The sequence below is a fragment of the Schistocerca americana genome, chromosome 4, assembly GCF_021461395.2.
Source record: "Schistocerca americana isolate TAMUIC-IGC-003095 chromosome 4, iqSchAmer2.1, whole genome shotgun sequence".
Lineage (NCBI taxonomy): Eukaryota > Metazoa > Arthropoda > Insecta > Orthoptera > Acrididae > Schistocerca > Schistocerca americana.
The window spans coordinates 747854164-747871717 of record NC_060122.1 but is presented as its reverse complement, the minus strand read 5'-3'; the positions used below and the strand labels follow the sequence as shown (position 1 = coordinate 747871717).

Sequence of the window (17554 nt, the reverse complement as noted above, 5' to 3'; positions counted from 1 at the left end):
ATACAAGTCTTACAGTCTGTATAACATTTTACTTCTTAAATAGCCTTTGTATCGGCATTCTGATAAGTCGTGAGTGTATTTGTGGGAGACGGCCCCAGCTAGCCTGCCATCCGCGTGTTGCAGCATGGACGCGCGCGGCGGGCAGCTGCAGCGCTGGTCGGACCAGGAGGTGCTGGACGGCCGCGCGCACTTCTGGGCCGACCGGAGGCCCGCCGAGCTGCTCATCCGGCGCGCGCTCGCCTCCGACGCCGCCGTCTACCGCTGCCGTGTCGACTTCCGCGTCGCCCAGACCCGCAACTCCAGGGTCAACCTCACCGTCATCGGTAAGCAGCACTAGATTTAGCATCCGTACACATTACAAAAAGGAATGTATATATGTATGTATGGTCCACATCACTTCCTAAACCAGTTGACCGATTACAGCCAAACTTGGTACGCGAAACGCTTAATGTATGGAAACAACCACCTCCACCCCAAAGAAGATCAGTAGGGGGTGAGAAAGATTGTAGCTCCACAAATGGCAAGACTAAATTCAAAAAAATGGCTCTGAGCACTATGGGACTTAACATCTGTGGTCATCAGTCCCCTAGAACTTAGAACTACTCAAACCTAACTAACCTAAGGACATCACACACATCCATGCCCGAGGCAGGATTCGAACCTGCGACCGTAGCAGTCGCGCGGTTCGACTAAATTCATCCGCTAGTTGGGAATGTGTGTTCTCAGTGGCTTGAAACGAACTCTCCGCATAATTTCAAAGCTTTACGAGACTCTTTTTTGCTGATGAAAGGAAAAAAGTTTCTCGGTCACTGCATTTTTTCTGTTCCTGCAGTAAAACTGCCGGGTCATGCATGACGTTTTAATTTATTACTTCTTTACTGTTAACTCTGTTCGCATCACATGTAGTAGATAGTGTCCACATATACAACTGGATGCACCTACACAATGTCCACCTCCGGTAGCTGAGTGGTCAGCGCGGCAGAATGTCAATGCTTAATGGCCCGGGTTCGATCAATACCAACTAAAACTTTCTCATCGCTGCCCGCAGAGCCTTACTAGCCTCCTGCTTCACAACTTTGCGCCGGCCTCATTGTCCGCCCCCGTACTGGTATCGACCATTCCAAGCCCCTTTCATTACATCCAACGATTTTTCCTGGAGTTCAGTTATGTCTACCGGTCCTTACCACTTACACGTTTGTACCTCTTCGAATTGTTACAACAGTGCCGCCTGTCCAACCCCATCGAACGTAAGTATCCACAGTACGTGTGGTGACACATATGGAAGGCGATCCATGCACGTTTTCTCGAATCAGACGTTCAATCAGCGTGGTACATCACCGTGAATGGCAAACCAGTTAACCGAGATCGTCTACACCGCATCCATATCGCAGGTTAATCCCTCTGCACCCACTGTGGAGTGGATGACACGGATGTCCACCGGTTCCACTGTGGCACAGCATTCGACGTCTGGACACTTGGGCGGCGATTTTTGGCGTTTCTTACTCGACAGACACCAGCTCAGATCGACGTCCACATGCTATTGTACCCCGATCAGACTTTCTACCCCTCCACCAAAACTCACTCTGTGAATTGGATCTGTGGCCACACGATCCGCTATCTTTTTACTTCTGGCGACAAGTCTACGCTAGGATATTGGACTTATCTCAACGAACGACACTGCGTCCTGATACGCAACCCACGCTATAAGCAATATTTTTCCAGTTTCTTACGGAGCACCTTCGATGAGCCACCTCGTTGCTGGAACGTCCAAGCCGTGAAAAGCTGAAAACTGTATTAACCGAACCGAACTGAATAGATCTGCTACCCAGAACCCACGCCTACGCAATGAGAAGACACGTTTGGACGAGCTGGCGTGCTGTAGGCGGAGACACTTCAGGCGCTCCTATAAGAACTGGTCTTTACCTACAAGTCGCACGACGACTTTATGTATTAAAATAAGAAAAATAAAAGAAAACTTTTCCTTATTTATTCCTCATAATTTCTTCTTAAAGGAAAATGAAATTTGATTTTGGCTTTGAGAAACGTTTCTTTTTTTTTTTTTTTTTTTGTTCCACAAGATTGCTTCTTCGCCATCAAGACGCGAAGGAGACTAAAATTTTTGTTTACTGGAAGGCGAAGTCAGTATAATTGGAGTATTTGTTTTCAAAAAAATAAAGAAATAAAAAAGTGGTAATCTTAAAAAAAACCTGTATCCAGTTGTTGAGTAGGGCTCTGGTTCGCGTGTTTACACTACCAATTTTTTTTCCTAACATTAAAAAAAAAAAGAAAAAAAAAGTTTCACGGCTAGGTCGGAGATTTTCTCCGCTCAGGGACTGGTTGTTGTGTTGTCCTAATCGTCATCATTTTATCCTCATCGACGCGCAAGTAGCCGAGTGGCGTCAAATCGAAAGACTTGTACCCGGCGAACGGTCCCTAGTCACACGACATTTACATTTTACATGCACAATCATATACCAATTTGATACACACTTGAGGAAATGAAATGAAACGAGCGTATGGCATCGTTGGCCGGGAGGCTCCATCCGGAGAAGTTCGACCTCCAAGCGCTAGTCTTACTCCAGACGACGCCACACTGGGCGATTTGCACGCCGGTAATGAGGATGAAATGATGATGAGGACAACACAACACTCACTCCCCGAGAGAAGAAAATCTCCAACCTGGCCGGGATCCAACCCGGGTCCGTTTGCGTTTAAGGGCGAGCACATTATTACCTAGCTAAGCAGGTGGACACACTTGAGGAGAAGCGTCGTCATAGGCACTGAACAGCAAGAAAACGAAACTACAATGCTAAATTCGCAAAAGATACAGATGAAGTACGTGCACAAATAAGAGCGAAATGTGTTAATTACATGTGAAATATATGTAACACGTGCGTACGCGGACAAAGCCGCGTCTAAAAAGCTCCTTCGAAACCACTGCATCGATTTCAGCCAAACTTTGTACACCTATTACTTACTATCTCGAAAGAAATACTGTGGGAGTAAGAACTAGCAACCTCCTATTGGGCGTGGGGCTTGATGATGAGCAGAGAAAAGCCAACGATGAAACTGGACTGACGGAAAGGGGTAAAGGAGTAATTAAGAGCTGGACTGATGGGGGGGGGGGGGGGTGGAGGAGGAGATGGACAGCGAGAAAGGGAGTAGGAGATGGACAGATAGGTGGAGAGGGGGCTGGAGATGTACAGATAGAATATTAGAATAAATACATACCATCCGGGCAACGCAGGGAACTCTTCTTGTTTGGACAACGCAAGCGTCGTTACGTGGATCAGACAGCTTACCATCTGCAGTGAGACTACATTAGGGTATTTAACAAGTATAAAGCATATCCAGTGTACTAGACGTTTTCGAAAAGTAAGACCCCCTCAGTCGTATAAAAAGTTAATCACTAGGAAAAGTTATACTGGTGGTCCTAGTTTCCTGGAAACCTGCTTCACTTCTAAAAGCAATCCTCATTCACTCTAATCCGTTGTAGTAACAGTGCATTAATTTCTTGATGGTCTCTGTATTCGCTATATCCACATGGGAAATGAACCGGTTGACAATGGCGGTCCGAACACACTGTCGTCCTGAAACACTCGTAAACCCATTACAGTTTCAATTGAAAGAAGACACATTATTATTTTATGAAAGACTGTACTCTAAAAACAGGTCACCATCCAGTATATGCAGTCCTGCGAGCCTCATCTGTAAGATGAACCTAAAAATGTTCGATCAGTTATTCATGAAAATAAAGAAGTATTTATTGAGTGACTGTTCGCAGCTCTTTGAATTTTTGTACCTATTTCATCAAAAGTACCCGGGTAACTGTTAACGTTCGTTAATATGGGGTGTGTAGAACTTTCGACTTCGTGCTGTCATGGTTTCTGCTGGGGCCTCTTTCAGTGAGGTGTCTCAATGTCTGTGGACGAATGGCAGCGCATTCTTCCTCAAGAGACGATACCAGGGAAGGTGGGACCTGGAATGAAGGAGAAATACGGAGCTTTGGGCAGGCACATCCACTTCTGGAATGCTTGTGTCCACATCCAGTGCTTCACGGATGCTGCTTCATAACAGGGTGCATTTTCACGCTGATACAGTCAACGTCTCGGAACTGTTCCTCTATTTACGAAGTGCTCAACGCTTTAAAATGTGTTAGTATCCTTTCGCACTAAGCCTTTCTTTAAGCGCAATAAGGAGACTACAACCTTACCACGAGAAACAGCCCCATACTATAACATCACTTCCCCCCTACTTCACTGCTGGCAGCACACGTGATGGCAGGTTGCTTTCTTCTGGCATTCACTTAAACCCAAGCCCTTCCATGAGATTACCACAGAGTGTAGCTTCATTCAGCACTCCAAATCACTCGCTTCCGGTCACCACCTGTCCAGTGGTGACGTACATGGGGCAACCGCAAGCGTCGCTTAGGACTGATTACTAGAATGTGTATCTTGTGATGAGCTGCTCTACCATTTCCAGAGCGAATTTTCAAACTGCAGCGTAGTTGCTCTACCGTCGTACCCCATTCTTCTTGGCTCCCTTCGCACACTCGTTGAGCTAGCTCGGCTGCTGGTAGTACTTTGAAAAACCAATAGTGACACCTCCCACTAGTTCCATGCGACATTTTTCAACCATCCCCCGCAGTGGTCGACGGTCTCTGTCCGCAGTTACGAGGTCACTCTGGCCTTGATTTAGTTGTGGTTGTTCCCTCGTGTTTCCACTTCACAGTGACACGTTAAGTGTGAAACCTCATCAAAAATGACTTTGTTGCTTCAACAAGAGGTGCGTCTGAATTTCTAGTGCAATACTGTGAAAATTTCTCACCCCCAGGGTTCCTTGACAGAGATAGTAAATTTCTAATTTCTATAAATTTGTGGCTGCTGCAGTCCGTGGCGTTCGCCAGACTCACAGACAGGCACCAGAAATCATGCCCACTGTGCCTGCTACGAGGGGTTTTGTGGGGGACTTAGCAGATGAAGTTTTGATGACGGACTCTTGTTCGGAAATGTACTGTTTGGATGTAAAATCAGTTTAAGGATCGTATAGCTCTCAAATCTCCCGCTTCACGGTTCGCTCACACAGGAGACAATGCACTCTGACCTGAGTGCTGTAGGAGTACAAAGCATAGGCAGTGTCTTGAATATGTCTCTTCACGTTCTCTTCGATGTGACGAAGAACGTCCTCTTCAAAGACAAGAGTGCAGGGTGACTGTGGAGCACGTCCAAGTTTCGAATATACTAATTTCTCGCTGCGGTTGTTGTATTGGTACTAAGATGTTAACGGATGCCATAATTGTAACATGGGCTCTATTCTCAACTTGTCCGCGTACCATGAAGTGAGAGATTTGAAAATGATCCGATCTTCAAATTTATTTTCTGCCCAAACGGTACATTTACGTACAGACGCTCCCCATCAAAACTTCACCTACAACCTCTAGAGGTCTGTAATAGGAATTTTGAATAGTCTTGGATATGGGACAGTTATCCTGGCCTTATGCAGGGTTGTTCAGTAAATATCGTTATGGAACAACGTCATGGGACTGGAACATGGTCTAGTCAGGCACTCAATGACAGGGAAAATGGTTCAAATGGCTCTGAGCACTATGGGACTTAACATCTGAGCTCATCAGTCCCCTAGAACTTAGAACTACTTAAACCTAACTAACCTAAGGACATCACACACATCCATGCCCGAGGCAGGATTCGAACCTGCGACCGTAGCAGTCGCGCGGTTCCGGACTGCAGCGCTTAGAACCACGTGGCCATCTCGGTCGGCTGACAGGGAAAAGGAAAACATGCTTACAGTGATAGTCTCTTCACTATGTTCAGTGACACTCTTACGTACACACACATTCATACTACTACACGTTCAGAAATTCTGAAATATAAGGCATTGTCATGCAAATATGATTTTAGTTTGGGTCTAAAGCTAATTTTGTTATTCATTCGACTGTTATATTACTGGGTAGTTGGTCAAACATTTTTACGGCGAAGGCCAAAGTCCTTTCTGTAGGCTGTGTGATGGATAAATGTGTGATCTTCTTCCTGTGCGGTTCTTACAGCTGCCGCTGCATCCCACATAAGTGAAGAAAACGGTTTCCACCTGGGCATGCTTCGTCGCCTTCTTTTATTTTTCTGCTCTTTCGTGACCTCTTTTATCCCCTCTAACCGGGCAGCCTCTGGGGTCCCTCTCCTCTTTGTTCCCCGCGGATGGTACCTCAAGGTCACATTTTGCACCTGTCATTCGTTTTCTGTGACCATACTAGGCGAGCTGCCTTTCTATTTGTGATGCTTTCTTGAGTCTATGTAATTTTTCTAATTGTATATCTTACGTGGTGACGCCGAGACATCCTACACAATCTCCTCAGCTAGTTCACTTCTATGACTGATTTTTTAATTTTTTTCCAGTAGAATCCTAGCAGTTGCATTCGTAGGTCTCGATAGGCTCTCTGGTTGATAGCGTATATCATTTCTCCTTCTAGCGTTATGATGATAAATGTTACTGTAATACTCAAACTGTGACTGGTTGTTGACAACGAATTTTATGAGGGGGTAAATGTACAAAAGGGATGTTACCAGTATGACCAACTGTTTAAATATACGTCAACAAGAGGTTCTTTGGGGTCGCTACAGTTTCCCCTTATACAGGCATCCGTGCAAGAAATAATTTTGTACCCCAATGAGCAGTTACCCCAGACAATGTTGCAATAAGACATTGCGGTGAGTGGAAACAGGTATCTAGTACATTGTTTCTATGATATGACGTGCACCTCCATACAGCGTGAAGAAAAATTGGCGCACTCGGAGGTCGATATGTGATTTCTCATGCACATTGAAGACAAAAGTTTACCTGGCAAAATCAGAGTGGGTGCATTTTGCAAACATGTATGAAATGGCAAAATCAGATTGGGTGCATTTTGAAAACATGTATGAAAACGAGAAGCTGGCAACACTAACACATCGTGTAGCTCACCAGAATGTACAGAGTAGCGTGTACCACGTCGTACCACCGTGCCAGCAGTGGTAGTTCACTGAGAAAATTGTAGGGACGTCAGACCTACGATGAATACGTCGATATGATTTTGTAGCTGCGTGCATTCGATAACGTAGCTGCTGCTGCTCTTGCGTATGTTGCATGGTAGCCATAAAGGCGAAGTCCCGATAAGAATGGTTTTCGTAGTCTTCGAGAAATCTTCATTCATATATACACATCAAAAAAAGTTTTGCATCACCCCAGTTCCGAGAATTCCTGAAGATAGACATTGACTGTGGATATTGTATCACAGACACAGTCCCTTTGACTCTTCAGAGGTGTCACTAAACTCACCCAAAGATGTAAACAACCAGCAATGAGCACCGCCTATTAGACGGAGGTGGTCCAACAGCCGATCAGTTGTCATTCCACTGGGAAGTAGTTACACGGCTCGTGTTGTCTGTAGTTCCACCATACCTAGACGGTCAATACCGCGGTTCGATCGCGTCCGCATTGTTACTTTGTGACAGGAAGGGCTCTCAACAGGAGAAGTGTCTAGGCTTCTCGGAGTGAACCAAAGCAGTGTTGTTCGAACATAGAGGAGATACAAAGAGACAGGAACTGTCGATGACATGCCTCTCTCAGGCCGCCCAAGGGCTACTACTGCAGCGGATGACAGCTGCCTGCGGATTACGGCTCGGAGGACCCCTGACAGCAACGCCACCATATTGAATAATGCTTTTCGTGCAGCCACAGGACGACGTGTTACGACAGGTCAGGCTGAACTCCTTAGACACACTGTCCAGCGAGTGCAACAAGGTGGAGGTTCCCTGCTGTGTTGGGATGACATTATGTAGGGCCGACGTACACCGCTGGTGGTCACGGCATGCGCCGCAACAGCTGTACGATGTGTGAATGCCATCCTCCGACCGATAGCGGCAACCATATCGGCAGCATATTGGCGACATTTCGCACCCCCATAGTGCACATCTTGTGAACGACTTCCTTCGGGATAGCGACATCGCTCGACTAGAGTGGCCAGCATGTCCAGACATGAACCCTATCGAACACGCCTGGGATAGATTGAAAACGGCTGTTTATGGACGACGTGACCCACCAACCCCCTTGAAGTATCTACGCCGAAACGTCGCTCTGGAGTGGGACAATGTGGACAAACAGTGCGTTGATGAACTTGTGGATAGCATGCCACGACGAATACAGGCATGCATCAATGCAAGAGGACGTGGTACTGGTATTAGAGGTACCGGTGTGTACAGCAATCAGGATCACCACCTCTGAAGACCTCGCTGTATGGTGGTGCAACACGCAATGTGTAGTTTTTATGAGCAATAGAAAGGGCGGAATTGATCTTTATGTTGATCTCTATTCCAATTTTCTGTACGGGTTCCGGAATTTGCGGAACCGAGGTGATGCAAAACATTTTTTGATGTGTGTACAGTGGACAGTTGCCGTCAAAGCACTAGACGTACGCCAGTAACCACGTCGAAGTACCCGTGGTACTGCAAGGCAGTTCCAGATATCTGAAAGGCTAGTTGTTAGTTTCACGACGTAGAACTGCATCCATTATCTTTACGTTAACTCAACACCACCGGTCAGAAGACTGAATTCGAGGTACAATTTTGTGATTGGGTTTCGTGTCAAGTGGAAGATAATGAACATTTTATAAATAATTTGATATGGAATGAAGAATCTAGCTTCACTCGTGAATACGTTTTCAACCGCTTCAACAGTCATTATTGCTCGTAACACAACGTACGTGTCATCCATGAATGTGACTCCCAGTCATGCTTTAGAATAAATCTGTGGGATGATATCGTGAGAGAAATGCTTTGGCACCCTTCCCTATTGCCGGACAAGTTTAATGCACCATGTATCGTACGTTCCTTTTCAATACTTCGCTTGACGCATTAGAAAACTTCTAACCTGGTGCTCGGTGACAGCTATGTTTTCAGTATGATGGTGCATCGCCACACTTTGGAATGAATGTGCGTAACGATTTAAGTCTTCCAGGGAAATAAATTGGTCATAGAGGTCAAACGTTATGCGCTCCACGCTCCCCGTATTTTAATCCACTAGGTTTTTACATGCAGAAACATTTAAGGGGAGCTTTACTATCTTTGGCCCGAAAAAAGCATGTTCTTTGAGAATTTTTTTGGGGGTGTGTTATAGATATGAATGTCCAATTTGCTCAAAATATTTATTGATACGTCCTCTACAAACTGGAATTTTGTCGACCGGAAATGTCGAAGAGTAAAGGCGGAAGTGCTGCAGTAACGAAACAAAATATCGATGTAGACCTCCACTCGCGATGTGTCACAGGTCAGCCGTCTGGTCTGAAATCAAAACTGAGTTGACGGTAGCGAAGTATATAAGATTCTTTAGAAGTTGTACCTCGCTTAAGTTATTTGGACCATAGGAAACAAAATGGCGACCATTTGAAGAGAAATAGGGTTTTTTCATCGATTTTTCGACTTCGTCGGCCAAGTAAAAATATTTCTGTTTGATGGATCGGAATAAAAGTGGTACAACTCCTATACAATTTAGTTAGCTTCGTCGGAAACAAAGAATTATGCCAATCGATTGAGTAGGTTTGTAGTTTCCATACCGCGCGATAAAAGAAACGTCATTTCGAGAAAAACGCGTTTGAAGTTTTGACTACATGTAAATGCAACATTATAGTACGTACGTTCAATCTGCTATTCCTGGTCCATAAACTAGTCCTTCTTCTTCCTCGCATAGGGCGTTCTGCTCGATCTGGAACATACTGCCCTGCTCCAGAGGCGCTCGTACGGCCGGTCGGTTTTCGGCCGCTTGAAACATGTGGTGGTCTGAATGCTTGGCGAACTGCGTGGAATAGAATCCCAGGGTGACGTCCATCGTTTTCACTGTCTTCAGAATTGCTGAATACACTTCGCTGATGCTGTTCACTGTCAGGAAAGTCACAATCTCCACAGCCTTCGCACCAGAATGCAAATGCTTGGGGGCTAAATTCTAGACACACGCGTTCAAACTTTCATTTTAATTTTGTGTGTTTCCTCCCAAGCACCGGCACAGTAACTCGTCCTCCAAAAAAAAAAAAAAAAAAAAAAAAAAACTGGTACGTGAAAAAGGCCGATTTCAGGCAGGTGCGTTTTTTGTTCAACCGCGAATAACAAACATTTCCGTCCCTACTTCGGAAATATCGTTTCAGGGGTGGATTCTAAACACTTTTATGGATCCAAAAATGCAATTTTAAAACAAATCGATTTTTGAACCAAAAGACAGTAAACCTCCCCTTAATGAAAAAAGTTTATAGTACTCCTGCCATAGATGTACACGACCTAAGAGCTCCCGTGCCTGCCGCTTCGGCAGTGGTGCATGCAGGTGTGTTGTGTAGCGTTCAACAAATTATGATCCGGCAAGTGGTAAAGAACTTCCAAATACTAGGTGGTCGCTTTGAACATCTCTAAAGGGAAAGTTATTCGTACGTGTACGTACCGTCTCTATGACGATAAGCCTCGACGTCATAAGTACAGAATGGAGCTACTGTGCGTAGCATAATCTGCAATCTGGTGTAGCTTACCTGTTGTGTTTTTTGTGCCTCGCTGGAGAGAGATGATGTTAGTGGATCCAGTATTATTTTCTGTTATCTTTATTTGTTTCATGGACGAATTACTTTGGTTTACGTCTGTAAGAAGCTCATATTATGTCTTAATTTCTAAATAAAAGTAGTAGTAACACAATAAAATATACAAGTTACAGAATTTTTAGGTATAATATTATTAAATTTGAAGCTTTAACTGGAAAAAAATATTTGACTGGAACGCCACATCTCTTCGTCTCATTTGGCTAATGAGTCACCTCTGCACGGCTCTGCGTTGATGGCACCTGTTCTTGACCACGCCGCACGCAGTTATGCGTCGCCAGAACCTCGTTTTTTAAGCGGCATCCTGTTGGCGGGACAAGGTTTTGCTGGACACACTTTGGCTTGAATTAGGATGTGGAATAGCATGGCAACTGCCAATTGTGGCATTATTTCTTACATGACGCTGTTAGTAATGTTCTTTTTGGAGGTCCTGATTCGAACCGTTCATTGCACACAGTCCTCTTCCCAATGTTTTTTTTTATTTTCTTTGTTTTACACTTCTATTTCCGTAGGGTGAAACTGAGGAGCAAATCTCCAAAGTCATGGTACGTGTCCAACAGGAAATTACAACATAAAAGGAATAACAGATAAAATAAAATGTTTATGAACCCGAAAGAAGACAAGGAACAAGCTTATGTAAACGCAGTCAACAATATAACACAGGCGTCAGCTTAATTTTTCAAGGAATTCCTCGACAGAATGGGGGGAGTGACCGAGGAGGAAACTCTTCAGTTCCGAATTGAAAGCTCGTGGATTACTCCTGAAATTTTTAAATTCTTGTGTTAGCTTATGAAAAGTGGACAGTGGCGCCAAAGCAGAGTCACTAAACACAGCCTTCCGAAATACCTTCACAAAAGAAGACGAAGTAAATATTCCAGAATTCGAATCGAGAACAGCTGCCAAAATGAGTAACGTGGAAGTAAATATCCTCGGAGTAGCGAAGCAACTTAAATTACTTAATAAAAGCAAGTCTTCTGGTCCTAACTGTATACCAATTAGGTTCCTTTCGGAGTATGCTGATGCATTAGCTCCATACTTAACAATCATATAGAATCGTTCGCTCGACGAAAGATCCGTACTCAAAGACTGGAAAATTGCACAGGTCACACCAATATTCAAGAAAGGTAGTACGAGTAATCCACTAAATGACAGGCCCAATAGTTAACGTCGATTTGCAGCAGGATTTTGACCGAGCGAGGTGGCGCAGTGGTTAGCACACTGGACTCGCATTCGGGAGGACGACGGTTCAATCCCGCGTCCGGCCATCCTGATTTAGGTTTTCCGTGATTTCCCTAAATCTCTCCAGGCTAATGCCGGGATGATTCCTTTGAAAGGGCACGGCCGACTTCCTTCCCCATCCTTCCCTAATCCGATGAGACCGATGACCTCGCTGTTTGGTCTCTTCCCCCAAAACAACCAACCAACCAGCAGGATTTTGGAACATATATTGTGTTCGAACATTCTGAATTACCTCGAAGGAAACTGTCTATTGACACACAGTCAACATGGGTTTAGAAAACATCGTTCCTGTGAAACACAACTAGCTCTGTATTCACCTGAAGTGTTGAGTGCTACTGACAATAGATTTCAGATCTATTCCGTATTTTTGGATTTCCGGAAGGCTTTTTACATTGCCCCACACAAGCGACTCGTAGTGATATTGCTTGCTTATGGGATACCGTCTCAGTTATGGGATTGGATTTGTGATTTCCTGTCAGAGAGGTCACAGTTCGTAATAACTGACGGAAAGTCATCAAGTAAAACAAAAGAGATTTTTGGCGTTCCCCAAGGTAGTTTCTTATCTATATAAACGAATTGGGAGACAATCTGAGCAGCCATCCTCGGTTGTTTGCAGATGACGCTGCCGTTTATCGAGTGACAAAGTCATCAGAAGATCAAAACAAACTGCAACATGATTTAGAAAAAATATCCGAATGGTGCGAAAAGTGGCAGTTGACCCTAAATAAAGAAAAGTGTGAGGTCACCCGCACGAGCGCTAAAAGGAACTCGTTAAATTTCGGTTACACGATAAATCAGTCTAATCTAAATTCAAATAAATGACTAGGTAACACAATTATGAACAACTTAAATTGGAAAGAGCACATAGAAAATGTTGTGGGGACGTCTAGCCAAAGACAGCGTTTTATTGGCAGGTCACTTGAAGATGTAACAGGTCTACTAAGGAGACTGCCTACTATAGTGCTGCAACCCTCAGTGTTTGACCGGTCACTGTTCGCCTGTTGACGGGGGCACGGAGCAGCTCGTGTCCGGCCCCACACGTCTCGGTCACGTACTCGCCCCATGTCTGTTGTCCGGATTCCGGACACGCAGATAACCGAGCATGACCGGTCACCGCTGACGTCTCACCTCGCCTCGCCCTGGCTCGCTGCACTGGACTGTACTAATCCAACGCCTCTCTCTCTCGGATAGAAGACATTTCCAAACAGTAGATATATTTTTCCTTTCAATAATAGGAAACATTAAATAAGTGCTGTCCCTGAGATCTAGAAGACAACCATCTTCATAAAGAAAGCACACAAAGAACATTAAACATTTACAGACTAAGTTGTCATACTTTTCACTTGTCTGTGACAGAAACAAAATTATAGTTATTGTTGATCAGCAGTAAATCACTAACGCGTTCCGGATTTAATTGGCTGCGGCGATTTGTTGGTAACATGCCGGCTTTACTAAAGCATCTTTCGCTAGACGCACTTGTTGCTGGATACATAAAACACGCCTTGCAACTGCAGCCAGTCCTGGCAGATCTGTTTCGTGTCTGCTACACCGATTCAAGATGTCATCATCATCTCCGGGGTGCAATAAAATGTAGAGATCTACTTCATCGGCTGCTGATGATCTGTTGTTCCTCCATTCTTTGAAACGATCTCTCTTTCTGGGTGGTAATGACACAGTATTTGAAGGACCTACGACAATAAACAAAAGAGACAAGTAATACAGAACTGATGTGGAAATCATCGAAACGTTCCTGTAAAAACGAGGTGTTTTACGTTAATGAAATATTATACGAATCATAACATTCCCGTTTCTCTAGACGGCCGATGTGGCCGTGCGGTTCTAGGCGCTTCAGTCTGGAACCGCGTGACCGCTATGGTCGCAGGTTCGAATCCTGCCTCGGGCATGGATGTCTGTGATGTCCTTAGGTTAGTTAGGTTTAATTAGTTCTAAGTTCTAGGCGACTGATGACCTCAGATGTTAAGTCGCATAGTGCTCAGAGCCATTTGAACCGTTTCTTTATATAATAGACTATCCACTAACTATGCAAAAACGATTATTATAATGAGTGCATGTTGTACCTGATCAAGAAGGACACATTTGTCGCACATTATTAAGAATTTCCTGCTTTTCATTTATTTCAAGCACATTAATATCACAGAAAGACGGCCAATGAAACGTAGCAATTTTATGTCTGGAAGTGATGACAATCATCTCTCAAACGAAAGTCAAGGCTTGATTTTTAATCCTTTGTACCTGCTGTTAAAAAATACATCTCTGTTAGTACACATCAATTACGCTAGTTAATGATGAATCTATAGCGTATCGTAACAGTGCTTTTAACTGCAGTAATTACTCACCTGACAGTCAGTGTCATTGACACTGCAAATTTGTTGCAGTTTTTGAAACCATAGAAGAACTAACTGGATTGTCGGTTCTTTTTCGCCTTGTAATTCGTCTGTGGCCTCTTTAAATGGTCTCAGAAAATGCGCAATTTTTCAGCCTGTAAGCGGAGTCTTTTTCCATCAGCAAAGCAGCAACTTCGTTATACTAAGTGCGTAAGGATTCCAGCTTAGTGTAGAAGCTGTTCTAGCGTGTGCAGACCTCTTGTTTCAACGCTGATTTCAAAGACGAGCAGAGGCCACTTTTCTTAGTGTACCTTACAATGTATTTTGCAGTATTTACTGTTGATGCGATGTTCGGGGTATGATTTAACAAGAAGTTACCTTCATCGAAAGTATGGCTAAGTGCTGCGTTTATACAATGAGCAGCACAAGGAATCCTTTCATGATTTTCCAAAGCCTTTATTACATTGGCACACTACTCGGAGATAAAAACAAAACTGTGCAACATGGCCAGCAAAATGTCCCAATCAGCCATCATCTCTTCAATTTCTTTCATAATATTTACTCCCGTCTTCTTAACGTCCGGGAATTTTGTTGTAAATAAAACATTGTTCACAATAGACCAATCTGTGTTAATGTAATGTGTTGTAAGAGTCAAATGATGCACGTGATTTTACGAATCAGTCTACATATGAACTGTCGCAGCACATGTTTTATTAATAACTTCCGCAATAACAGAGGGCAATATGCTGTTTATTATTGGATCAGCTTGTTCTTTGACATGTCTGTTTATAGTAAAGGGATGTGTCATGACATCTGCCAAGTTAACTTCTCTGTAATGCGCACCTAGATGTATTAATTCTTGCCGCAGTTCTCTGAAACCTTCACCGGAAACAGCATTAAAAGCTCTCATATCTTTAGCACACATTGCTGTAATACTATTTTTTATTACTGTCAGTATCCCTGAAGGAGCTGTATCTTTGTGAGGTTTCTTGCAACTGTGTTTCTTTAAATGAATGTTTCCCGACTGGAAACACAATAATGTGGAGCAGTTTACACACGATACGTACCCAGTAGACGCACTGGGCCGGCCGCGGTGGTCTAGCGGTTCTGGCGCTGCAGTCCGGAACCGCGGGACTGCTACGGTCGCAGGTTCGAATCCTGCCTCGGGCATGGGTGTGTGTGATGTCCTTAGGTTAGTTAGGTTTAAGTAGTTCTAAGTTCTAGGGGACTTATGACCTAAGATGTTGAGTCCCATAGTGCTCAGAGCCATTTGAACCATTAGACGCACTGTTTTCGTCTACAACCAACCGAAATGCACTCCATACTTGGCATTTTAGACCTTCCCTTTTCTTCAATGTGTAAACATTGGTTTCAGTCTTACGTCTTACTGCTTCCTCGCGCTGTATGATTGCAGAGAGAGAGACACCACAAATGAGAAACCCGTACTGGCTGCAGTCTCACACGGATAATGACATGTGTAATGTGTTTGAAGTTACGTGCTACGTATTCGGTCCGGGCTTCTGTACTCGGTCACTAGAACTTGTCCGGCAGCCTATCCAGTTAGGGTGTGTTCGCCCCATCTCGTATTTTGTGCTCGCTTACTCGCTCATGCAGGACTCTACTGCCTACACTATACTTCTCCGTCCTCTTTTAGAATACTGCTGCGCGGTGTGGGATCCTTACCAGATAGGACTGACGGAGTACATCGGAAAAGTTCAAAGAGAGGCAGCACGTTTTGTATTATTGCGAAATATGGGAGAGTGTCACAGGAATGATACAGGGTTTGGGCTGGAAATCATTAAAAGAAAGGCGTGTTTCGTTGCGACGCAATCTTCTCACGAAATTCCAATCACCAACTTTCTCCTTCGAATGCGAAAATATTTTGTTGATACCGACCTACATAGGGAGGAACGAACACCACGATAAAATAAGGGAAATCAAAGTTCGTACGGAAAGATGTAGGTGTTCATTCTTTCCGCGCGCTATACGAGACTGGAATAATAGAGAGTGGTGAAGGTGGTTCGATGAACCCTCTGCCAGACACTTAAATGTAATTTGCAGAGTATCCATGTAGATGTAGATGTAGATATACTGCACGCCGTTCTGCACAAGAGTCAGGGAAGTGTGATACAATTTCAGATTGGATTTCTGCATAGTATTAACCAAGTGAAAGCTGCTAATTTTTTGAATAAGCTGAAATTGTTAAAAAGAAACGACAGTATAGAATATACATATATTGAGAGGCCGATGTCAGATTACCCAGACTAAAGAACGGGGGTCGACAAAAGGTTCGCGAACTTACACCACTTATTGACCGAACCGTTGGCTTCTGAGCCAGAAATACCTTTAGAGAATTGGAAGTTACTCCAAAATATAGTACCGTGCTCCATAACCGAATGAAAATGAAGTAGACTACTTTTCTTGCAGAATGTCACTTACTTCAGATACCGTTAGAATAGTAAAAATGGCAGCGTTAAATCTTTGAACAAGATCTAGAACTTGGGCTTTCCGCGACAGTTTACTATCTGTCCGAACAAACAGGAATTTTAAGTGTTCAGTTTCACTAATCATATGCCCATTCTGTGAAATTAAAAAGTCGGGCTTTTTTGAATTGTGCTTAGAAGCTGCAAAAACGGAGTCTAACTGTAGTTTAGCGTCAGTTTATTTTCTAAAAGCCATGAACTTCGTTCTGAAAATTATTGAAATTGACTAACATTCAGTGGCATTAGCAAGTCATGCTGGGTTCTTCTTGAGAAAGCTGTAAACGTTTCCGGCCACTATCTGTTAGGGTCTTTTATCGACCACTGTTCTGTGTTACATGGCTTCAAGTGGAACACATCACTTAGTTTGACTGAATGTCATGAGTGGTTGTGGGTCACGTGATCACCCAGCGCACAGGATTCTGCAAAGTAGTTTGCTCCTTTTAGCTGATGCTATTGCTTTGCCCAGTGAGTTTAAATGGTTCAAAATTGCTCTAAGTACTATAAGATATAACATCTGAGGTCATCAGTCCCCTAGACTTGGAACTACTTTAAACTAACATAAGGACATCACGCATGGCCGGCGAGAGTGGCCGAGCGGTTCTAGGCGCTACTGTCTGGAACTGCGCGACCGCTACGGTCGCAGGTTCGAATCCTGTCTCGGGCATGGACGTGTGTGATGTCCTTAGGTTTGTTAGGTTTAAGTAGCTCTAAGTTCTAGGGGACTGATGACCTCAGCAGTTAAGTCCCATAGTGCTCAGAGCCATTTGAACCATTTGACATCACACACATCCATGCCCAAGGCACGATTCGAACCTGCGACCGTAGCAGCAGAGCGGTCCCGGACTGAAGCGCCTAGAACCACTCGG

The 17554-nt window shown here is 44.1% G+C and overlaps 1 protein-coding gene across 1 annotated transcript in view; it reads left to right on the top strand.

The window, feature by feature from the left end:
• The window catches only part of LOC124613773 (hemicentin-2-like), an 803230-nt gene that overhangs the window by 490488 nt on the left and 295188 nt on the right, over positions 1–17554 (top strand). The window contains exon 3 of the mRNA XM_047142489.1: positions 124–323. Within this exon, the coding sequence (XP_046998445.1) occupies positions 124–323 (200 nt within the window). The remainder of the gene's footprint in view (positions 1–123; positions 324–17554) is intronic.